The 25,666-nt window shown below is 38.9% G+C and overlaps 1 protein-coding gene across 1 annotated transcript; it reads left to right on the top strand.

The window, feature by feature from the left end:
- Positions 1–22,337: 22,337 nt before the first annotated feature.
- Positions 22,338–23,354, top strand: LOC130957147 (uncharacterized). Its single transcript, XM_057884029.1, has one exon. The coding sequence runs from the start codon at positions 22,338–22,340 to the stop codon at positions 23,352–23,354; it is 1,017 nt and encodes a 338-aa protein (XP_057740012.1).
- Positions 23,355–25,666: the final 2,312 nt, after the last annotated feature.

Below are 25,666 nucleotides of genomic sequence, written 5' to 3'. Positions count from 1 at the left end.
ATTTGAAGATCAAGGAAAAATAAAGAGCATGCAATTCGAAAATTGAAAGACAAAGACAAGCATGCAATTGACACCAAACTTACAACAAGACACTAAACTCACGAAAAACTAACAATTAATAAAGAAAAATAAAATTTTTTTGAAGAATTTTTTTTTAAAAAGGAATAATAGAAAATGCAATTCTAGTGACTCTAAACCAAAAAGATAAATTTTTCCTAATCTAAGCAACAAGATTCACCGTCAGTTGTTCAAACTCAAACAATCCCCGACAACGGCGCCAAAAACTTGGTGCACGAAAATTGCAATCACACTTTTGCAATCCACACAACTAACCAACAAGTGCACTAGGTCGTCCAAGTAATACCTTACGTGAGTAAAGGTCGAATCCCACGGAGATTGTTGGTTTGAAGCAAGCTATGGTTATCTTATTATTCTTAGTCATGATACCAACAACAGTGTTTTTCAAGTTCAATTGTAAAAAGTGAAAGGGCATAAAATAAATACTTATTGTGCAATAATGGAGAATATGTTGGAGTTTTGGAGATGCTTTGTCCTCTGAATTCCTGCAACATAATGCTTCCTCACTTTCTTAAATGCAAGGCTCCTTCCATGGCAAGCTGTATGTAGGGTGTCACCGTTGTCAATGGCTACTTCCCATCCTCTCAGTGAAAATGGTCCAAATGCTCTGTCACAGCACGGCTAATCATCTGTAGGTTATCGATCAAGTCGAAATAAGATCCATTGATCCTTTTGCGTCTGTCACTACGCCCAACACTCACGAGTTTGAAGTTCGTCATAGTCATCCAATCCCAGAATCCTACTCGGAATACCACAGACAATGTTTAGACTTTTCGGATCTTCATGAATGCCGCCAATAATTATAGCTTATACCACAAAAATTCTAATTAAGGAATCTAAGAGATACTCACTCAATCTAAAGTAGAACGGAGGTGGTTGTCAGGCACACGTTCATGGACTGAGGAAGGTGATGAGTGTCACGGATCATCACCTTCTTCATAGTGAAGCGCGAATGAACATCTTAGATAGGAATAAGCATGTTTGAATGGAAAACAGAAATAATTGCATTAATTCATCGAGACGCTGCAAAGCTCCTCACCCCCAACAATGGAGTTTAGAGACTCATGCCATCAAAGAGTATAAAATTCAGATCTAAAAAATGTCATGAGATACAAAATAAGTCTCTAAAAGTTGTTTAAATACTAAACTAGTAGCCTAGGTTTATAGAAAATGAGTAAACTAAGATGAATAGTGTAGAAATCCACTTCTGGGGCCCACTTGGTGTGTGCTGGGGCTGAGACTTAAGCTTCTCACGTGCCTGGGCTATTTCTAGAGTCGAACGCCAGGTTGTAACCTGTTTCTGACGTTGAACTCTAACTTGCAACCTGTTTCTGGCGCTGAACGCCAGACTGCAACATGGGACTGAAGTAAAACGCCAGTTTACATCATCTATCTTCGCGCAAGGTATAAACTATTATATATTGCTGGAAAGCCCTGGATGTCTACTTTCTAACCCAATTGAGAGCGCGCCAATTGGACCCTTGTAGCTCCAAAAAATCTATTTCGAGTGCAGGGAGGTCAGAATCCAACAGCACCAGCAGTCCTTTTTCAGCCTAAATCAGATTTTTGCTCAGCTCCCTCAATTTCAGCCAGAAAATACTTGAAATCACAGAAAAATACACAAACTCATAGTAAAGTCCAGAAATATGAATTTTGCCTAAAAACTAATAAAAATATACTAAAAACTAACTACAACGTACTAAAATCTACATGAAATTACCCCTAAAAAGCGTATAAAATATCCGCTCATCAAGGTTCTGCTACCTTTTTGAAGTGTTGGAAGGCTTTTTCGCATTTGAGTTCCCACTTAAAACTTGTACCCTTTTTCATAAGCTTGAAGAAGGGGATAGCCTTCTGAGCCGAGGCTTTGAGGAAGCACGAGAGGGTGGCTAGTCGTCCAGTCATTCTTTGGACGTCCTAGAGACTTGCGGAACTACTCATCTCAAGGATGGCCTAGCACTTTTCTGGGTTGGCATCCACCTTCCCCGTTATGTGATCATGAAGCCCAGAAATTTCTCTGCTTCCATTCCAAATGCACACTTTGCCGGGTTAAGGAGCATCCAGTGTCTCCTCATAGTACCTAATATAAGTTTGAGATCATCAATAAGCTTTTTCCTCCTTTCTATTTTGGCTAGCTTGTCATCAATGTAAAATTCTAGTTTTATTCCTAAGAGGTTTTTGAAGATCTTTATGACGAGTCTTTGGTATGTAGCACCTGCACTTTTTAGCCTGAAGGGCATGACTATGTAGCAGTATGTACCTTCGGGTGCTACGAATGCCAATTTTTCTTCGTCCAGCTTGTGCACGGGTATCTAGTTGTACCCCGAATATGTGTATATGAAACTGAGGTATTAATGTCCCAAGGCGACGATGCTTGGCAGGGAAAAGATGTCTTTTGGATAAGCTTTGTTTAATTCCATGTAGTCGATGTACATTCTCCATTTGACATTTGCTTTCTTTACCAACACGACATTTGCTAGCCAAGTTGTGTAAGGTAGTTCTCAGATGAAGCCAGCTTAGAGTAGGCTCTTGACTTGCTTTTTAGCTTCATTTTTCTGGTCAGAGGACATCTTCTTTATCCTCTAGGCTACCAGCTTCGACTTGGGGTCTATGGTTAGCTGGTGAGACATCAGGTCCAGGTCTATTCCCGGCATGTCGGCAAGAGTGAAGATGAAGATGTCTTTGTTTTCCTTCAGAAGTTCCATGAGTTCCCCTTTTAGGTTAAAGGGAAGGTTTTTGTTGATGAAGGTGAACTCGTCCTTGGTTTGTCCTATTTGTAGCTTTTCCATGTCTCCCTCCGATTCTGGTTAGGGCTGATCATTGTCGGGTGTCCAGCCCGGCAAGGAAAATTTCCACAGCATCTCGGGACCATTTTCAGAGAACTAGGATAGTGTTGTCGCACTCCACACCGACGACCTATCACCGTGTATGGTTCCTATGGTTCTGTCATCCGCTTGGAACTTCACATTTAGGAATTTAGTGAAAATGGTGAGAGAGAGGTCATTGATTGTCTTCCTCCCTAGGATGATGTTGTAGGCCATAGAGTCATTTAAAACCATGAACTCATAAAGTATGTTTTTTCTGGATGCTGATTTCGGCAATGGTTGGTAGCACTATAGAGCCATCTGGTTTGAGAAAATTGTCTCTGAGTCTGGTTACTCCGTTGCGGTGGCTCTGTAGGTTTTCGTTTAAGAATTCTAACTTGTTGAAGGCTCCCTTGCAAAGGATGTTGGGGTCAGCACTGGTGTCTACCAGTATGCACTTTACTAAACCAGTTATGGCTCTGGTTGAAATGACGAAGGGGCGTCTTCCACTGAGGTGCTATTCTGGCACTCGTCGAAGGAGAATGTTATCATGGTCAACAAGGAGGAGGTTCTTTTTTCGTCTTTTATAGCCAGCACTTGGAGATCCTTTTTTAATGCGGATTTGGATTTTTCGGATGCATCTTTGTCGGTGATGACATTTACTATTATTGTTGGGTGCTCGGGTCGACCTTTGGGCTTTCACAATGTTTTGGTCTCACTATTTTGGGATTTTGGCCTTCTCGCTCTGGTGAATTCTCCCTTTAAACCATCCTAGGCTCTCGAATAGTTTTGGCAAAATCAAGGAGTTTGCCATCTCGGATGGCTTGTTCGAGAGTGTCTTTGAGGTCGAAACAGTCTTGAGTTTTGTGTCTGTATCCTCTATGATAGCCGCAGTATAGACTTTTGTTACTACCTGTGTGCTCTTTCAATTGTCTACCCTTTGAGAGGATGCCCAATTATGCTATCTAGTGATAGATCTCGGTGATCGGGGTTGGCATAGTGGTATAGTTCGTAAACTTTCTAACTCTAGGCAGCTGGTTGGGGCAGTGGTTTTGAAATGCTCCTTGGGGGCTTTTTTGGGTGGTGGGTTATTCGGTGGGGCCGTGTGCCTGTGGTGCTGTTTATTGGCTGCCATGACTTAACTCACTTATTCATCGTTTATATACTCCCTTGCTACGATTTGGATTTCGTGCATGGTTCATATCGGTTTGGTTGTAAGGTGTTTTCCGAAATCCTCATTCATTAGCCCATTAACCTCCAAACACTCATAGTCAAACCTATCTAGGTATTTCCTTGTGGGTTTGTCTAGTCATTGAGTGACTCCGAGCAGGCTAATGTGGTGCTTTGCCTTCGCGATCTGTGTGGTGAATTGTGCCATGAATTTTTTTGGAGATGTTGTCAAAACAGGATATTGATCAATTTGGGAGGGCATTGAACCATTTGATTGCTAGTCCAGCTAGTGTTACCGGAAAGGCCCTGCAATGAATTACGTCGACTGTTCCCTCCAGGTTCATCCTGGCCTCAAAGGTCATTGGGTGTTCCTAAGGGTCCTTGGTGCCATTATACTTCATGTCAGTTGGTTTGTCAAAACCCTTTGGTAGCTTAGCCTTCAAGACATTCTTAGTGAATGGGTGTAGCTCCTATTATTACTTGTTCGCTCCTTTTTCGCTTAGAATATCTTTGGTTTCTCCTTTCATCATCATCGCGGTGGTGTTTAGGCTCCCAGGATCTGCTGCGGTTCCTGCGCTTACCGTGATGTTGGTTTGGCGACCTCTCGTTCCTTGCCTCTCTTCGTGACACGGTCCGGGGAGACCACTTTGCTTCTGTGATCTGGTTGGTACCGTTCTTTAGAGGCGACCCGGCCTTCTAGGGTTTGTACTCATTGCTTTTGAATTATTTGGCTTGCTTATTCTCCAAGGCCGATGATTGCTCTAGCCTCGTCAGATCAGCGGTCGTCTAGTCATGGCTGTTGCTTGTTATGGGTTGACTGGGCGTGGACGACACTGATTATCCTCCCCTGGACTGGGGTAGTTGTCATTTTGTGGCTCATTTTCTGGGGAAGAGGGGAAGTTGGTGGATCTGGTTCGTGGTGGTTTAGGAACCGTTTCTCGTGTTCGTTCATTATGCTGCCAAGTGTAAAACCCCAAATATTTGGAAATTAAATAATAAATTATTTATGATTTGTTTCAATTATTTAAGAGTGTTTTAAAAAATTTTCATATTAATTGAGTACTTTCTTAATATTGATTTAATGTTTTGGTGATTGAAAAAGTAATGAGAAATTTATATACTTTAATTTGAATAATTAGATTTTGAACTTTGTTTTATAATTTACAAAAAATTAATCTCATTATCTCTAATTCTCAAATTAGAGTATTTATTTGATGATGAATAATTAGTATTTTATTTAAAGATAATTTTTTTGGATTTAAAATTGACTTTTAATTATTCTATTACCCTAATCTTATTAAAATAACAAAATTACCCTAATACATATCTCTACCCAAACCCTAATCCCCAAATTAAAAACCCTAACCCTAATTTACACAACACCCTTACCCTTTCTTCCTCACCCTCAGCCGCCACACCGCAACCCCCTTCCTCCACTCTCAACGACACACACAAATCAAACACACGCACACACGCACGGAGAAAAGTGCACCGGTGATGGATGGATTTATGTTGATCTAGAATTCCTCAATAAATTGAATGATTTCGTTGTAAGTATAGTCTAGACCAACAATGGATCCTCCATCAAAGTTTAATTTGTATGTCACAAGTGCAAACCAATAAAAATACCGAGAGTATTAGATCTCAGACCGTCTCTCAAAGGAATTGCAGTGAGGTATGCGTGTTATCGATTATGAGGTTCAAGTGGTGGTTTACAATAAGAAGCGAGAATTTAAATGACAATAAAATAAAGAAAACAACAAAGGAACACAATTACTAAAAGGAGGCATTCATGGCAAGGATTGAGAATCAAGACTTTCTATCCTAGTCATTAATTGTCATATAATAGTTGCAAGAGCTAAGCCTATTTCGTTATCTCCAATATCGGAAGAAGGTATAATGTTATCTTCACATTGAGAGAAAGTCAAATAGGACTAGTTAATCCGGAAAGACAAAGCATCGACGAAGGCTCAACCATTCTCATACCATTGAATTCTTATCTATCTTGTAACGTTCTATTTATCTGTTTTATATGGTTTTCGTGACAAATTATAATTTCTATCCGCCTAACTAAGATTTGCAAGGTATCCACTGCTTGCTCAAACTAACAATCTCCATGGGATCGACCCTTACTCACCTGAGGTATTAAAATAAATTGCATTAAAAGAAATTAAAAGGGACAAGCGTTCATAAAACTAAAAGTAGCTCAAAAGAGAAATTAACAAGAAAAACTAAGATTGAAGTAAATCAACAAGGAAAAGTAAAGGAAACTAAATTAAAACAAGTAATTAAACCTAAATCTACATGAGAACAAAACTAAGAACCCTAATTTCTAGAGAGAAGAGGGAGCTTCTCTCTCTAGAACTAACCTAAGGCATATTTCCTACACTACCTAATTGCTCCTCCCTTGTTCCCTCTTGAATTCTGCATCAAATAGCTTCAAAAATCTCCCCCAGCGTATTCACTTTAATGAGGTTATGTGACACTTGTCACACGTACGCATGGGTGACGCATGTGCGTGGCCTTGAATTTAGCAAATCCTCATTTCTTCATGAATTCTCCACTTTGCATGCTTTTCTCTTCACTTCTTCCATCCAATTCTTGCCTTATGAACCTGAAATCACTCAACAAACATATCAAGGAATCAAATAGAATTAAAGTGAATTAAATTTTTATCAATTTTAAAGGTCTAAAAAGTATGTTTTTACTCTTAAGCACAATTTAGGAAGAACTACAAAACCATGCTATTTCATTGAATAAATGTGAGATAAGTTGATAAAATCTCCTAAATTCAACACAAGATAAACCACAAAATTGGGGTTTATCAAAACTTCCCACACTTAAACTAAGCATGTCATTATGCTAAACGAAGAAAGAGACAAGGAGTATCAATATTTATTCAATGCAAACTATTTACATGCACTCTATCTGAATGAATGTGACAACCTGGTCAAAATAAATCAATCCCCAAGAAAGCTTGTATAAACATAAGGGCAAAAGAAATTCCAATCAAATCAAATCCCAATTTAGTTGAGTTATTAAAGAGAATTTTACAAACTTGCAAGATAAGAGATTATCATAGGTCGAAAAATAGAATTAAGCAATCAAACCCTCACCAGATGTGTATCTGCTCTAGTCACTCAAGTGTATAGGGTTGATCCACTCAATTCTCTTTTAATCATGCTTTCCATGATTTATTTTTTATCTAACAATCAACAATATTCTATGCATGCATACAAATATCTTGAGGACTTATCCGTAGGTTGTAATGGAGCTAGGGTCAAGGTAGGATTGTATTTGGTCAAGTGAGCTTAAAATTTGAATCTTTGATTAACTTAAGCTCTCACCTAACCTACAACCTATTTAATTTTAATGCAAACCTAAGTACCCATTCTTCACTTTTTCACATACTCATGTATTCTCTTTTTTATCACAACACATATGCAATGATTATTATTGAACTTTTCTTTGGGGCATTTTGTTGCTTTCGTTTTCTATTTTTTTCTATATATATATATATATATATATATATATATATATTTCTTTTGTTTTTCTCTTTTTCCTTTGATGAATTATATACAAAGGTACCAATGCATATGGTTTAAACATTTAATGCATGAGTATGTACCCGATTCCCAAGATCTTCAACAAAATACGAAAACACACTTTTATCCCAACCAATGTTCCCAATTTTTCCACAATTGAATGATAAACACTCTCACTAGCCTAAGCTAATCAAAGATCCAAATTAAGGACATTTATTGTTTTTCGCTTTAAGGCTAGTAGTGTGCTAAAATTAAGAATAAAAGGGGATTAACATAGGCTCAAAGTTGGCTTACAATGATAGATAAAAGGTAAGGACATTTGGGTAGGTGTGCTCAATAAAATGAAAGTATCAATCATATAAATACATTCATACATAAAATAATGGACATAAAGAATAAAACAAATCAAAGATTACAATCATAGAAAGAGAATAATACACACAAGAAGGAAAAATAGTGGTTATATGATGTAACCACACAATTAGGATCAAAACTCACATGCTTATGTGTTCTTAGCTCAAAACATGTTCCACAATATATAATTCAAGCAAGTTCAATGAAAAATTTTTACTCAAATCAATTAGGGTGCCCTATAGATAAATTTCTTGAAAAATTTTATTATTTTGACTAAGCTTATTATATATATTCAAACTAAGAAAATGCAACTAAAAATCATAAAAGATCTAGTAATAAAAGAAAAATAAATTGCAAAAGTGTTGAAATTAGAAAATTTCACCCAAAATGGCCGATTGGTCGGACGACCTCCCCACACTTAAAAGTTTACACCGTCCTCGGTGCATTCAGAGATGAGCAAGGGGTACGGTGATTATGCGGGCTGCCACCTTCAGCTGGTGGATCAACCAGCTATTGCGTGTTCTTTTTCCGCCTCCATTTTTGCTTATGACAAATCATTCTGAACAATAGGAAACGGGATATGATAAGACAAGTAAATGTACAAGCAAGGAAGCATAGATTGTTGGAATGAGGTAAGAATCACTAAAATGAAGTGAGTGACTCAGTTCATGACATTAAGAAGAATGATGTGTGAGTTATAAGTTGCATACGGTTTATAACACACACACTAGCATTTAAAAGCTATGTCACAACTACACAAAAGAAGCATACACTTCACTCATTTTAGTGTGCTTGAAATACTTTAAAGAAAACTTGAAGGTTAAAACAAGCAAACAAGTGCTAAAGAAGCAAAAAAACATTCAAGCAAGAATTAAGTGATTGTGAAATAGACAATGCATGGACATTGGTTGATGTGCAAGAGAACTTAATGGACGAAATGATATATGAAACTTACACATCAATCAATGACATACCCTGAAGTTTGTTTGCAATACCTAAGTGACATAGAATTGGAAGACATGGGTGCTATGGAACTTAGGAACAAAAAGATGGAAATTAAAATGAATCACATAGCAAGAATGGTCCAAAAAGCTTTACAAAGCTAAAAATATATCACTAGGTAAGCTTATGATCCTGTTTTACAATTTCAAAATATCAATGCATGAACTAGGTGACTTAAATAAAAATCAACCATAGCAAAGCATCACCTAACAAAAATGCATCAAATAGAAGTAATTCCCTAATAATAGATAATGAATTTAAATCACATGGTGGCCAAAACATGTAATTTATAAATCCAAAAACATCATGAAGGCAATGTCATATGTATTTGGTATTCAAAAATGTTAAGCATGAAGAGTTCAAAACCAAGTAACAATAAGTAGCCTCAATAAAGAGATCCAACAATGAATATCAAAAATAATTATGCTAAAATAGCATCAAGTTAATAATAAGCAGCAATAAACAGCAAACAAAATTAATAATCCAACACTTATTGCCTAAAACAAAAATTAAGCTAACTAACTAACTAATTAACTAACTAAATAAGGTGATAGTGGATGGTGATTGGTAGTGTTAGATGATGGTTGAAGGAGAGAAAGAAAAGAGGAGAAGGGAAAAGAAGAAAAGACATGGAGAGAAGGAAGACAAGAAGTGAATGAAACAGGGTAGGGGGTCACTGATGCGTGAGCATCTTGTCTATCTTTTCCCAGTTAATTTGCACTTAAATTGCTGAGTTTAATTAAGAATTAATTATATTTTGGCCACTATGGATGCTATTATGAGTTTTGGGTAATTTTATTTATTTTAGGTAGTATTCGGTGGAATTTGACAGAGTTTCTGCAGCACAAGAATCAAAGGAGATGGCTGCGAGGAGCGACGCGCACGCGTGCCTGACGCGTGCGCGTGAATTGGAAGTATCCATGGCGACGCGTGCGCTTGACTGACGCGTACACGTGAATTGAAGATTTGCTCAGCGATGCGTTCGCATGACCGACGCGTCCGCGTGACTTGCGAAGAAGACCAGCGACGCGTACGCGTGACTGACGCGTACGCGTGACGTGCGCGATATGGAAAATTCACAAAAATCGCTGGCGTGGATTCTGGGCTATTTTGACCCAGTTTTCAGTCCAGAAAACACAGATTAGAAGCTGCAGTATGGACAGAACAAGTGGTCCCCATCCATCAACTGAAGACTTGTTAATTAATTCAAATTTAAATTCAGATCTTATCTTTTAGGAAAAGATATTATTTCTAGATAATTAGATTTTAAATTTATTAGGATTAGTTATAAATAGGAACTCTGTGCATTGAGACACAGTACATTTTTTACCTGAATCCTTATTTTCCCTCTCAATCATGAGCAACTAAACCTCCATTGTTATGGTTAGGAGCTCTGTTTATTTGTATGGGTTGATTTTATTGCTCTTTCTATTTTAATTTATGCATGGATTTATAATTCAATAATTGTTTTCGCTCTTTATTTTATGAATATGGTTGGAACGGAAGTATGACCCATTTTCTAATTGAGTTCTTGTAAAACTTGGAAAAGCCCTTTACTTGAACAACAACTTAAAAACATATTATACTGAATTTCTAATTGTTTGTATTTAAAGGGATACGTGACATATAATCCCCTTATTTTTGGATAATTAGGATTCTTTTGGCATATAAACTAGAAATTGATCATCACCCTCTCATTGGAATTAATTGACCAAGGAATTGGCAGTTAATGAATTTTAGAGGAGACTAAGAAAGTCTAAGGAATTAGGGTCTAGTCACATATAGTTTGCCATGAATTAAATCTTGCATAATTAATTTAGTTAGTAAGAAAAGTCAATCCAGAAAAAGAGATAACTCTGAAACCTTAACTGCCCTCTTAATATTTTATTCCCAAGCCATTTATTTTAATATTTTAGTTTCTGTACGATTGAACATCCAAATACTATTTCCTGTTTGCTTGACTAAGCCAATTACTCAATCATTATTGCTTGATCCATCAATCCTCGTGGGATCGACCCTTACTCACGTAAGGTATTACTTGGTACGACCCGGTGCACTTGCCGGTAAGTTTGTGGGTTGTAAAATACCGTACCAAGTTTTTGGTGCCGTTGCTAGGGAATTGACTGTGATTAACAACTATTAGTTGTTTGATTGCTTAGATTAGGCGTTTTATTTTTAATTTTATTTAAATCTATTTTTAAAAGTTTTTTGAATAAAATCTTTTTCTTTACGTTTATATTTTTTCGTTTCCGTTAAACTTCCTTTTTTTCTTTCGTTCTCCCCTCCCCTGTTACGTTTTTCTTCTTTTCTTTTATTATAAAAATAAAAAAATAAAAAAATAAAAAATAAAAAATATTTTAAATAAATAAATAGCACTAATATCTTTCTTAATTTCTGAAATTAAGTTTGGTGTTACCTATTTATTTATTTATTTTATTCAATATTTTTATCTCTTTACACAGGTTACCTCACTGGGAATTCTCTGCACTCTGACGTAGAGATTCCCATTCTTTCTTATTTGCTGTTTGTTTATGCGCAAGAACAGAGACAAAGAACATCTCTTAGACTTTGATCCTAAACCTGAAAAGACTTTCAGGCGGCGTTTACAACAAGCAAAACTTTACAAGGATGCAGAATCCACTATGGATCCAATTAATACTGATAATACCAATGTGGCAAACCCGAATGGGAATGAACAAAGGAGAGTATTTGGCTCTTTCTCTGCTCCTACAGCAGATCTGTATGGAAAGAGCATTGTGGTGCCTCCTATCGCTGCGAACAACTTTGAGTTGAAGCCTCAATTAGTCACTCTGGTGCAACAAAACTGCCAGTATCACGGTCTTCCCCATGAAGACCCAAATCAATTTATCTCTAATTTTTTGCAAATTTGTGATACTGTGAAGACAAATGGAGTAAACCCAGATGTGTACAAACTCATGCTCTTCCTGTTTGCTCTGAGGGATGGAGCAAAGCTATGGCTAGATTCCCAACCCAGGTAGAGTTTGGATACTTGGAACACGGTGGTCACTGAGTTTCTCACTAAATTTTTCCCACCAAAGAAGCTGACTAAGCTTAGGGTGGATGTTCAAACCTTCAGGCAGAAGGATGGTGAGACTCTGTATGAAACTTGGGAGAGATACAAGCTACTGATTAGGCAATGCCCTCCAGACATGTTCTCCAAATAGATCCAACTGGATATCTTTTATGAAGGCTTGGGTAAAATGTCCAAAATGTGCTTAGACAATTCCGCAGGAGGTTCATTGCACAAAAAGAAGACACCAGAGGAGACTATTGAGCTTATTGAATTGGTTGCAAGCAAATATTTATACTCCTCTAACAGGAATCCTGTGAATTCTGAAACCCCTCAGAAGAGAGGCGTGTTGGAAGTAGATGCTGTTAATGCTCTTCTTGCTCAAAACAAGCTGATGTCTCAGCAAATAAATCTACTTACTCAACAGATGGGTGGCATGCAAGTCTCAGCTATCAACACCCAAAATCCACCTCAAGAGATCTCCTATGATATCGCACGTAACTTTATTCAAAATGATAATTATGATTATGCTCAACCCTCTTCTGAATAGGTGAATTACATGGGGAGTGGTCGTAGGAATCCCAACAATGATCCAAATTCTAAGACATACAATCAGGGGTGGAGGAATCACCCAAATTTTGGATAGAGGGATCAACCTCAGAGACCTCAGAACTTCAACAATAATTCTCAGGGCGGTTTCCAACAGAACAATGATTTGGAAGCAATATTGACATGTTTTAGACAGGAAACCAGAGCATCCATCAAGAACCTGGAGATTCAAATGGGTCAATTAGCCACAAAAGTCACTGAAATTGATTAGAGGACCACTAATAGCCTTCCTGGTAATACAATTTCAAATCCAAGAGAGGAATGCAAGGCTATCACCTTGATAAGTGGACAAGTGGCAAGTACGAAAGCACAAGTTATGCAGGAAACCAGAGCCTTCATTAGAAAATTAGAGGTGCTAGTGGGCCAACTAAGCAAGTAAATACTTGAGAGGTCTGCAAGTACATTTCAAGGTGATACAGTGGTGAACCCAGGAGAAGATTGCAAGGTTATTCAATTGAGAAGTGGTAAAGTAGCTGGCTCTGAGCCCAAGGTCAATGAAGAGTTAGTTGAAAAGGAAGCTCCAGAAGAGAAGAAGGAAGAAGTAGAGCACGCCCCTCCAAAGCGTGCGGACAATCCATTCCTAGACTCTCTTGACACTCATCCTACATTGCCAAAGGCTCCTAAGTACAAGCCTAAAATGCCATTGATGCAAGGGCATCTTGGCCAGTTTCACTAACCTTTTCTTTACTGTTTTTAGGGTAGTTTCATGCATTTCCTTAGGAAATAAGCTAGTTTTGGGTAGATATTCACTTACACCTTGATTCAAGCATACATTGTGCATTTTACATGATTTCATGAGGATTTTGCATGAATTTAGTGACAAATTGTATGTTGCATTACCCATGACTTGGACTAGAACTTTGATGCACTCTATTGCTTGATTTCAGGACCAAAAGAAGCAAGGAGGAACCACTTAGCAGTCACGCTAATCTAATTAATGTGGCCACTAACGTGGAATGGGAGGTAACTTGCAAAGTTAATGAGAAAAGTGATTGCCAATAACGCTCTCGAAGCCATCATTGCCCACGTTAAGAGTGACGTTAACTAAGTTAACGTGAGCTCTAACGTGAAGAAAGGATTTTGAGCCAACGTTAGTGACACTTAACATTATCACTAACGTTGGCCAATGATCATAAGTGGCCACGTTAGAGTCCACGTTAACTTGGTTAACGTGGCCTCTAACGTTAACAAGAGGAAGGAAGCCAACGTTAGTGACATTCAACATTGTCACTAACGTTGGCCTAAGGTGCAATGAACCACGTTAACTTCCACGTTAACTTGGTTAACATGGGAGCTAACGTGAGAGGCAAGAATGGTCGACAACGTTAGTGACACCCAACATTGTTACTAACGTTGGAAGCAACCACAAAACCCCAAGGAGCCACGTTAACTTCTACGTTAACTTAGTTAACGTGGAAGCTAACGGCAATGAGTGAAAGATGAGCCAACGTTAGTGACACTCAACATTATCACTAACGTTGGAAATAGTTTGCAAAGCCATGTTAGAAGCCACGTTAACCTAGTTAACGTGGACTCTAACGTGAATAGGTGCATATTGGAACGTTAGTGACAATGTTGAATGTCACTAACGTTCTCGAAGATTGGCATGCCTACGTTAAAAGAGCCACGTTAACTAAGTTAACGTGGACTCTAACGTGGGAAAGGGGGAGGCTCTCAACGTTATTGGGAAAGTTGAATCCCAATAACGTGTGCGAAGGACAAAGAGGCAACGTTAGTGGCAACGTTTGTGCCACTAACGTTGAGGTTAACGTGGCCTTTACTTGGGTAAGAAACGTTAGTGAAAAAGTTGAATGACACTAACGTTTTCGAACCCATTTTCTCACTGAATGTTAACACCTCTAACGTCTTGAGCTAAAGTCTCTGCCCACTTTCTCTCTGCAAGTAAAACCAAGCCCAAGTGAAGAAGAGAACTGCTCCAAACTGAAGATCCAAAGGCCCAAGACTTGAAGAATCAACTAGAAGAATAGAAGAGTAGTATATATAGGAGTAGCTTTGAATTATTTAAGGAGTTGGAAAGAGTTCTGAAAGGAAAAAGCATTACTCTCTATATTTTACTTTCTCTGCTCTTCTTGTTCAAAATGTATTCTCCATCTTTGTTTTCAGTTTTTAGAGCTATGAACAACTAAACCCATTTCATTGGGTAGGGAGCTCTGTTGTAATTTGATAGATCAATACTAGTTTTCTTCATTCTTCTTCTATCTTTTCTCTTGATTTTACTTGAAAGCTTTCGATCTTCATCCCATTGGGTAGTTATCTTGGAAAAGAAACTATTCAAACTTGGATCCCTTCTGAACCTTGAAGGAGGAATGAAGAGATCAAGCTAGAAATGCTTTCTCATGCTGAACCAAATTGGGTTTGGATGGATATGTGACTATAATCCTCTCAAAACTTGATTTGGGAAATGCATGTGGTATAATCAGTGACCACACCTCATCTCTTCTCATGAGCAATTGACCAAGGAATTGGCTATTGATCAAGATTTGAGAGATTGAATTGCAAGAAATTGTAATTCAATCAATTAAGATTGCCAGGGAGATCAATGAGTACATTGATTGAGGAAGAGATGAAAATGAACTTGATCCAGAGAATTGCAACATCTCCTATGCCCAATGAACTCCCCAATTCTGATCTCACCCATTCTCTTTAATTTCTGCGTTTATTTTCATGAGCAAAAACCCCATTCCCATTTACAATTCAGCAATTTAATTTCAGTCATTTACTTCCAGTTCTTTAATTCTAGCATTTACTTTTTCGACATTTACATTCCCGCCATTTTATTTTTTGCAACTCTCAACCCAAATTCTGAATTCGCTCAACTAGAACAATCTTCTAATTAAAGTTGCTTGATCAATCAATCCCTGTGGGATTCGACCTCACTCTATTGTGAGTTTTTACTTGACGATAAATTCGGTACACTTGCCGAAGGAAATTTGTTGAGAGACAATTTCCACCTGCATCACGTTTATGGCGCCATTGCCGGGGATTGATTGTGCATCAACAATTATTATATTGGAAGATCACTAGATTGAGCATTTTTGTTTTGTTGAATTAACTTTCTGTTTGAGTAATTTACTTTCTGTCTTAGTTAAATTCTTCCCTTTCCCCCTCTACTTTTTTGTTTCTTTGTTATTTACAATTCAGTTTGCTAATCCACTAACTGTTTGATATATTGCTTCACTCACAACTAACAGTAATCCTGACAGCAATATTCTCTGCACATAGTTTTTCCTTGCTTGTACTTGTTGGTTGTATGACAGGGAGAAGAAGCAGGGCTTCAACTTCTTTCGATTCTGAACCAGAGAGGACCCTCCTTAGATTAAGGAGGGAAGCAAGAGGGAAACGTGCAATCGGTGTTGAAGAGGAGGAGGAACACTTTGAACTAAACATGGAAGGCAACATAGAAAACCAACATGAAGAAGAGGCTAATAACCATGGGGGAGGAGGTAGAGCAAATCATGTTGGGGAGGATAGAAGAGTGTTAAGCTCTTATATCAATCCCAACCCAGGCAACTGTGGGAGCAGCATTCAGAAGCCCACCATACATGCCAACAATTTCGAGCTCAAACCTCAGCTCATCACTCTTGTGCAGAATAATTGCTCATTTGGAGAAAGTGCTCAAGAAGATCCGAATCAACACTTGACCACCTTCTTGAGGATTTGTGACACAGTGAAGTCCAATGGAGTCCACCAGGATGTCTATAGGCTGCTTGATGCCAGGGCATCCTGGCTAGTTTTACTAGCCATTTTTTGTATGCTTTAGGTTGGTTTCATGCATTTTCTTAGGCAATAAGCAAGTATTTGGATGAGAATTGTATGCATGCCTTGATTCAATCAAACATTGTTAAATATGTGTATTTTCATGAGATTTATGCAAGAATTGTTTGATGTTATGAATGATGCAAAATCTTGTGATTTAGCAAGGCTTTGATGCATGTGTTTGGTTGATGATAGGTGAAGCAAAGAGCCTTGGAGCAAGAAGGAAGTCACCAAGGGCGTTGCCAACTCTAGAAAGGCGTTGCCAACACCAATGTGTGAAGCAATGAAGTGAGGAAGCCCTGGATGATAAGAGCCAGAGTGCACGTTGCCAACTTGGGGGAAGGAAGGCGTGTTTACCTCTAACGCCAGCAAGCTTGGCAGCCTTGGAAGGGATAGCACGTTGCCAACTTAGCTTTCCATTGGCGTGTTCATTGGCAACGCAGCAAACTTGAAGCTAGGAAACAACCACGAGCACATTGCTAACTTGGAGTGCATTGGCGTGTTTGGCAACAACTCAATGCAGCTTGGATGATGACTCTCCCATTCAAGCACGTTGCCAACATTGGGATGCATAGGCGTGTTCAATGACAACGCCAAGCAGCAAGTATGGAGCCATGAGGAAGGCTCGAGCACGTTGTCAACTCCAGGATACATAGGCGTGTTCATTGGCAATGCATCATACAAGCAAGCTAGGCAACCTTGGGAATGAAGAGCACGTTGCTAACTTGGGAATGCATTGGCGTGCTCATCAACAACACAGCAATGCTTGGAGCTAGGAAGCATAAGTTAGCACGTTGGCAACTTGAAAGAACAAAGGAGTGTTTGCCAAAAACGCTGGAGAGCTGGACAACCTGACCTTACCTCCTTCAATGGAGTATATCTTGAGCTAAAGCTCCAAATGAGGTGATTCCAACGGCATTTGAAAGTAGACATCCAGAGCTTTCCAACCATATATCATACTATGGGATTGGCATTCATTTGAAGCTTCAAAAGATGGCTTCATTTAGAGCTTCAGAATCTAAGCACGTTGGCAACGCTGGAAACAAGGGTGTTTTCACCAAAAACGTGTGCGATTTTGGCAGCCTGACCCTGTCTCCTTCAAACGAGCATAACTTGAGTTATAGAGATCCAAATTGAGTGCTTCTAGTTGCGTTGGAAAGCTGACATTCAGAGCTTTCTAACCATATATAATAGTCTATAGTGGAGCATGAAATGGAAGCTCGAATCAGAGTCATCTTTAGGCCCCAAAAACAAGGAAATGAGGTTGAAATTCAAGGCAGCATGAATGAGCTAAGAGAGGAGGGTTGAACACGTTGCCAGGGCCAAAATGAACTGGCGTGTTCCTTGGCAACTCCAGCAACAACGCCCAGGCTAAGAAATTTGGGCTAGGGGCGTTGTTGAGCACGTTATTGGTGGCGTGTTTGACAAAAACGCCCAACCAGGGCAGCCTGACCTTGCCCTCTTCAATGAAGCATAACTTGAGCTAGAAAAATCCGATTGAGATGATTCCAAGTGCATTAGAAAGAAGACTGATGATTAGATTTTTGACGGTTTAGAATTCACAAATGAATTCTCGTTGCAAGTATAGTTTCTAAACCAATCACTAATCCTTTCATACAAAAGATTGTTTGTCACAAGTAACAAACCCCTAATTTTATAAACCGAAGTATTCAAACCTCGGGTCGTTCTCCCTAGGAATTACAATAAAGTGTCTTGTTATTGGTTGTGAGTTATTTTGGGGTTTTGATATGAAGCATGAAAGATAAATGGCAAGAAAGTAAACTAACAACTATAAAACTCTTGGCAAGATATGAGAGCTAGAAGTCCTATCCTAGTTATCCTCCTTAATTGTGATGAGAATTGTATATTGTTCCCACTTAGTTAACCTCTAACCATGGAGGAAAGTCAAGTGGATGAATCAATTTGATTCCTCAAGTCCTAATCAACTCCTAAAAGGAAGACTAGCTTTAGAGGCATTCAAATCAATTAGCAACTTCCAATTATCAATCAACAAAGGAATTAAATAACTCAAGAGTCACTAATTACTCTACCTAGGCCAAGAGGAACAAAACCTACACTATATCTAGAAGAGACATTTCATCAAACACATAGAGTGCAATACAAGTGAACATTATTAAATGCAAGAATTAAAGGAATCTATAACTACAAAAACAAGAGATCAACAATAGAAAAGCAAAGAAGAACACTTATTATGAATTACCTCTTATTGAATTGAAAGAAAATGGAAGTAATAATAGTAGATCTATAATAAAGCATAAGAACAATCATAAAGGAAATTACAACAAAAGAGTAGAAGAAGATGAATGTAGCAACAAAGAATTGAAAGGTGGAGGTAGAAGAAAGCAAAGATTAAAACCTAGATCTAAGAACTAACCCTAATCCTAATTCTAGAGAGAAGTGAGAGCTTCTCTCTCTAGAAACTAACTCTAAAACTAATCCTAAAACTATTCTAATTGATCAATTGTATGTAAAGTATGTAAAGTATGTAAAGTATATTGATTCTCCTTCAATCCTTGGCTTAAATAGCATCAGAAATGAGTTGGATTGGGCCCACAAGGCTTCTAAAATCGCTGGCCACGTGTTGCATTAAGTGGGTCATGTGCCACCATTGGTGCGTCCGCGTACCGTGCACGTGCGCGCCCCTATGCGCGATGCAACTATGGCAAATCTTATATTGTTTCGAAGCCCCGGATGTTAGCTTTCTAACCCAACTGAAACGGCATCATTTGGACCTTTGTAGCTCAAGTTATGATCAATTAAGTGCGAAGAGGTCAGACTTGACAGCTTTTTGGTTCCATCATTTCTTCATGAGTTCTCCAACTTTACATGCTTTTTCTTCATTCCCTTGATCCAATCTTTGCCTCCTAAACCTTAAATCACTTAACAAATATATCAAGGCATCTAATAGAGTCAAGGTGAATTAAATTTATCTATTTTGAGTCCTAAAAAGTATGTTTTCACTCTTAAGCACAATTAAAGGAAAATATACAAAACCATGCTATTTTATTGAATAAATGTGGGTGAAAGGTGATAAAATCCCCTAAAATCAATACAATATAAACCCTAAAAATGGGGTTTGTCAAAGACACTCTGAGCTTTCCAATGATGTATGATAGTCCATATTGAAGCAGAGGATTGACACTCAAATTCTGGGCAACATTAAGCATGAAAGTAGAGTCAAGAAGAAGAAAATCAAGTTGTTAGCAACAACTTGGGCTAACAACGCCTAAACACCAATGCCCACTTCCAGGAAAATACTTTGCACGTTGCCAACGTGCATTAAGGCTAGCGTTATTGGCAAAAACGCCAAGCCATTGGGCCAGAACAATGAAAATGGGTCCTGTTTCTTCTATTTGACAAGAATTCTTTCATGAGCTAGCTAACCTCAAGCAAGCAAAACCCATAAATCTCAATCAATCAAGGCCACAAGAATCATCTAGAATAGTTGATTTTCATTTAATTGTAATTTGCTTTTAATTTCATTTCAATTTGTAATTTAGGAAAGCCTATATAAAGGCCATAGTTTCATAGAATGGGGTTGGATTGGGGGATACGGAGGAGACCAATTTGAAATTCTGTGAATTGGCACACTCCATTGAGAGTGGGTCTTCGGACCCCTCCCCTTCATACACTCTTCTTCACTTCCCCTTCTCTTCTTCCTTAGTAGTAGTGTAGTTTAATTTGTAGTTTTCATCTATGAATTCTTGAATTCTCAATTTCTGTTTTGAAGTCTCACTCTTTATTTTCATGCACTTTAGTTTCATGCAATTTAGTTTTCAATTGGAGCTATGATTCACTAAACCCCACTTTCATTAGGGGGAAGAGCTCTGCTTGTTTGAATGAATTGATAAATCTTCTTCTCCTTCTCAATTCAAGTGGTTAATCCAAGAGGAAACTCTTGTTCTTCAAAGATTCAATCACCATCGAGAGAGGGGTTAATCTATATGAATTGTGTGGTGAATTTGAGAAATGAGCCACATAGTTCAGTTTAGAGTTCATCCTTTCATGATCTCCTTAATCAATACATTTTGGTTGGTATGTGAGATGTAACCTTCCTTGGTTGAGATTCTGGAAATTGTGTGGCTTGGATTAGAAATTGAGCTTCATCTCTTTTCATGAACAATTAGATCACGAGAGTGGCAATTGGTTATGTTGAGAGAAATTGGATCACCAAGAGATTGGGATTCAATTACCCACAACTTGCCATGGATCTATACCCATGATTGAGAAGGAATTGATCAACATCAATTCATGAGAATTTGCATCTCCGATCCCTAATGATTCTCTCTATCATTGATTCTCATTTCTTTTGCTCTTAGTTGTTTGACCACCCATTACCCAATTTCCCTTCTACATTCTTGCAATTTATTATTCTTGTCATATACATTCTGTCTCTTTATTTCTTGCTCTTTGCTCTTATGCCATTTAAATTGCTGCAATTATGTTCAAAAATCACAATGCTCATGAAATCAAAACCATGTTTGCTTGACTAAATCTATCATTTAACTAAAGTTGCTTAATCTACCAATCTCTGTGGGATCGACCTCACTCTTAGTGAGTTTTATTACTTGATACGACCCGGTATACTTGCCGGTTGTACATGAATTCTTAATTTTTTACGTATCACTGCTCTTGTTCCCTTTCTCACTCAGGGACAAGGCATTCAAATGGCTCGAATCCTTCCCAAAAGAAAGCCTGACAAATTGGGAGGAGGTAGCGAATAAGTTTTTGGCAAGGTTTTACCCCCCGCAAAGGATCAATAGGCTGAGAACTGAAGTACAGACGTTCAGACAGCAAGATGGGGAGACACTTTATGAAGCTTGGGAAAGGTTCAAAGACCTAACAAGAAGGTGTCCATCAAAGATGTTTAATGAATGGGTGCAGTTGCATATCTTCTATGAAGTCTTGTCATATGAATCAAAGAAGGCAGTAGATCATTCCTCTGGAGGATCCTTGAACAAGAAGAAGACCATTGAAGAAGCCATAGATGTCATTGAAACTGTAGCTGAGAATGACTACTTCTATGCTTCCGAAAGAGGGAACACTAAGGGAGTAATGGAGCTAAACAATGTGGATGCTCTGCTGGCTTAGAACAAGCTCATTACCAAGCAGTTAGCTGACCTCGCCAAGAAGATGGAGAGGAACCAAGTGGCAGCAATCACCACCTCATCAACAACCCAAGAAGAAGTTGAAGAAGAGGACCTTGAGCAAGCCAACTACATTGGGAATTCACCTAGACAGAACCATGATCCATACTCCAAGACATACAACTCTGGATGGAGGAACCACCCAAACTTTGGATGGGGAAATCAGCAAGAGCAAAGCCAAGACCAGAGACGTTACAACTCCAACAACAATGCAGCTCATCAACAATTCACATAGAGGACATATCAACACCCCTACAACAACACCTCTCATCCTTCCACCTCTAATCCCAATTTACCATCAATTGATGACAGACTCTCTAAGCTTGAAACCTTACTTGAAGGAATATGCCAAGAGATTCAAGAAGATAAGGTGTTCAAAGAAGAGGTGCGAGCCAACATTAAGAACCAAGGAGAGACCATCAAAAAGCTGGAATTCCAAGTGGGATGCTTAGCGGAGAAGATTCCCAAACCTACTGATGGCTTCCCAAGTGACACGGAGAAAAACCCAAGAGGAGAAGCAAAGAAAGTAAGATGGGAAGATTGCAAAATGGTCACTACAAGTGATCAAGAGGATGAAGACGAGCAAAGCGACCTCTCCCAACAGCCTGAAAACAACTCAACAGAGGAGGAGGATAGAGATCACCAAGAACCAGAAATCTCACAATAAGAGTTGCTGAAGCTCTATGCACCATTTCCCCAACTGCTCAATGGTGCTGTGGGGAAGAGAATATACTCAAGGTTCCTAGACTTGTTTGCATCTCTGCATGTGAACATACCATTCATCAAGGCCATACAACAAATGCCTGCATTCATCAAGTACATGAAGGAACTTCTTCCCAGGAAAAGCTCACTCAAAGGAGGCCAAACTATAGTGTTAAACAAGGAATGTAGTGCCCTTATTCAACCTGAATTGCCTGCAAAAAGAAGAGACCCAGGGAGTTTTCACATCCCCTGTGCCATAGGGGAAACAATGTTCGATAGAGCACTCTGTGATTTAGGGGCAAGCATCAACTTACTGCCCCTATCCCTGGCAAAAAGGCTGCATATCAATGAGATAATGCCCACAGATGTGGTCATCAGACTGGCTGATAAGACTCAAAAGCAAGCAATAGGAGTGGTGGAAAATGTGTTACTAAAGGTTGGGAAATACTTTCTCCCAACAGACTTTGTCATCTTGGACATGGAAGAAAGTCACACTCACCCAATCATATTGGGAAGACCCTTCCTAGCTACGGCCAGAGCACTCATAGATGTGGAGAAAGGGGAGCTAATATTGAGGATCCATGATGAACGGCTCAGCTTTAATGTCTTCAAACTCTCACAAGAAGTAGACCAAGAGTACAAAGAACTAAGGAAAGACCATGATGAGATGCTAAAGGAGGAAGCAAGCACAGAAGCACACCCAACCTATCTGGAGACTCCTTTGGTTGATAAACAAGGGAAACAGCAACTACCACTGCTCAAGGAAAAGTTAGAAGAGCCTAAACCTCTAGAGGCATGTGAAGACAACATCACAAATCCCTTAGAAAAAGAAGTCATCAAGAGCAAGGCAATATCAAAGGACACAAGGAAGAAGGTACCAAGGAAGTGGAGGAACAAAAAGATCCCTACGGAAGACTTCTCTCCAGGAGATAGAGTGATCTCAGCTTACTTTCCAAACATCCCCCCTAATCTCCCTACTGTACCATCTCAGTTACCTAAAGTCTTCACAATCAACAGAATTCTCTCCCTAGAACATGTAGAGATCATTGATACAACCAATGGATACAAGTCCACAGCGAGAGGGGAGGACTTCAAGCACTACCAACCACCCTGATGAGGGAGAAACGTCAAGCTAGTGACGCTAAAGAAGCGCTTCATGGGAGGCAACCCATGTTTTATATGCTTTTAGAAGATAGTAAATAAGTCAATATTTATGAATTCAAACCCAAACTTGACAAACTCTTAGTGGAATCCTTATTGTGCAGTATACAGTGAAGAACAAGTTTGGTGTTCAAAGCATGCTAGTCTTGGAAGCTTTGAACAGAACTTTTCATCACAGTGCTCCAAACTAAGTTTGGTGTCACCCCATGGTGCCACCAATATGCATATAAGGACCCACGAATAGTTAGTTAGTTAGTTGGAATTTATGAATAAACAATTTAATCTTTTCTCATTTTTCTTTTTAATTCTAGCCGTAAAGTTCAATTGTCTTTGGTTTGATATTATTCTCACCTTTCTTATTTTGTCTTTATAGGGAAAAGAAAAGGAGCATTGATGGAGATTGATTGGACAATTAAATGGGGGAGGTTCAGCCACTTCATGAAGAGAACTACACACTTGTCTCAAGAAGGAACGCATGGGGAAACGTTGCCATGCAACATTGAAGAAAGGAGACCTTTTGAAGACTGAACCATTCACTCTCATTAAGTGATGATCCTTGTCTTTCCTTCATAGACAACCCCAACCGTCCATCAAGCAACCATTCCTGCAATCCACACCTTCCATTCTCTCATGATCTCCCTATATAAAGGAACCTTAGTGCAGGCTCACTCCTCACATTCAAATCCCCACTCTCCACACTCTACACTTTTGGTGTACTAAAACCCTTCATCACAAATTGTCCTAGCCAACCCATTCTTCATCTATCCGTATCCTCAAATCACCTCAAAACAGCAACGTAAATTCTTGGCGTCATCAAGCTCCAAAAGAAGGAAGGGAAAGGAACCCATGGAGCAACACCCGTATAATGAAAAGAGATATAGAAGCCTGTACCATGCATTGTAATACGGGTGGATGGTTGAAAAGAAAATCATTTACGAGCTGGGATTTCAAGTGAAGAAAACTGAGTGTCCAGAAATCATAGATAAAGTGGAAAAGAGAAGATGGGAGCTCCTCACCGATCCTGTCACTAAGGTGAATGCAAACCTCATAAGAGAATTTTATGCAAATGCGGTCTGATATGATAAGAAAGATGAGTCATATACAAGATTTGTGAGAGGAAAGATAGTGGATTTTGGTCCCATGAGTGTCATGAGGGCACTGAAGCTACGGTCCATACAGTTTGAAGAAGAGAGTTATCACTCAAGACTGGACAACCCCAATTATGACCAGATTTTGCGGGATATTTGTGTACCCGGAGCTAACTGGGAAAGGGGTGCGGGAAAGAAACCAAAGTTCATTAAGAGAACAGATCTCACTCCTGAAGCCAAGGGGTGGTTTGAACTAGTGAGGAGGTCTATTCTCCCAGCTGCAAACAACTCGGAGGTGAATCTCAAGAGAGCCACAATGGTGCACTGCATACTCAAAGGATGGAAGAGAGTCATGAATCAGTGAGGAAGGCACTTGAGGATTGGAAGCAAGCAAGATTGGCGCGGATGCGAGGAAATGCAAGAGGACACAAGGAGGACAAGCAAGGAAAAGAGCATGGACAACCACAAGAGTAAAAGGTGGTGGAGTTCCCTCTTTACTCCATCTTTTTCTATGTTTAAATAAGGAAGATCGTGGATGAAATAGGACATGCTTCCATGTTAGTTTGAATCTTTTCAATTCTGCATTTTAAGTCTATTGCTTAGGTCTATGATTTCTGGTTTAAGTGTCACTGCATCATATCTTTACTTATTGTATGCTTGTCCTTAGAATCAAATGAAAAAGAGAATGAGTGTTTTTAAAGACCAGAGAGGAGTTCATAATATGGAGTAATTTTCTGAATCTTTGGTGTGATCATAAGTTAGCTAAGTTGGTTCAACCATGAGGTGGGAAGACAACTGTCTGTCCTGAATACTTTGCTTTGAATACACCCATGAGACTAAGTAAATAGCAAGATCCTAATAAGAGAAAGGGAAAGAACACTTAAAGTGAAAAACAAAAGAAAAAGAGTAAGCAATAAGGCTAGACACCAATGGTTTTAATCTTGAGGCATGTGTCTGTGGAGTTCTTGTGTGAGGGATCTACTTGGATGAATAAGCTCTTAGGGGTACCTTATCACTTGGTAACTTGGGTTAACTAACTCGGGATTATCAGCTGAAAGTCCACTATCAAGAGTAACCCTCACTACAGAGCATTTAGTAACCCAAAGAGGTGCTGGACACCAAGGTCTCAAGAAAAGAAAATAAATAAACCATATGCCAGTGGTGTGTATGTATGGGG

Source organism: Arachis stenosperma, chromosome 10 (assembly GCF_014773155.1).
Source record: "Arachis stenosperma cultivar V10309 chromosome 10, arast.V10309.gnm1.PFL2, whole genome shotgun sequence".
Lineage (NCBI taxonomy): Eukaryota > Viridiplantae > Streptophyta > Magnoliopsida > Fabales > Fabaceae > Arachis > Arachis stenosperma.
This window is presented reverse-complemented; position numbering and strand designations above follow the sequence as displayed.

Excerpts from the sequence above, each read along its gene's own strand:
- LOC130957147 (XM_057884029.1), top strand. The coding sequence starts at position 22,338 with ATGCCTGCATTCATCAAGTACATGAAGGAACTTCTTCCCAGGAAAAGC.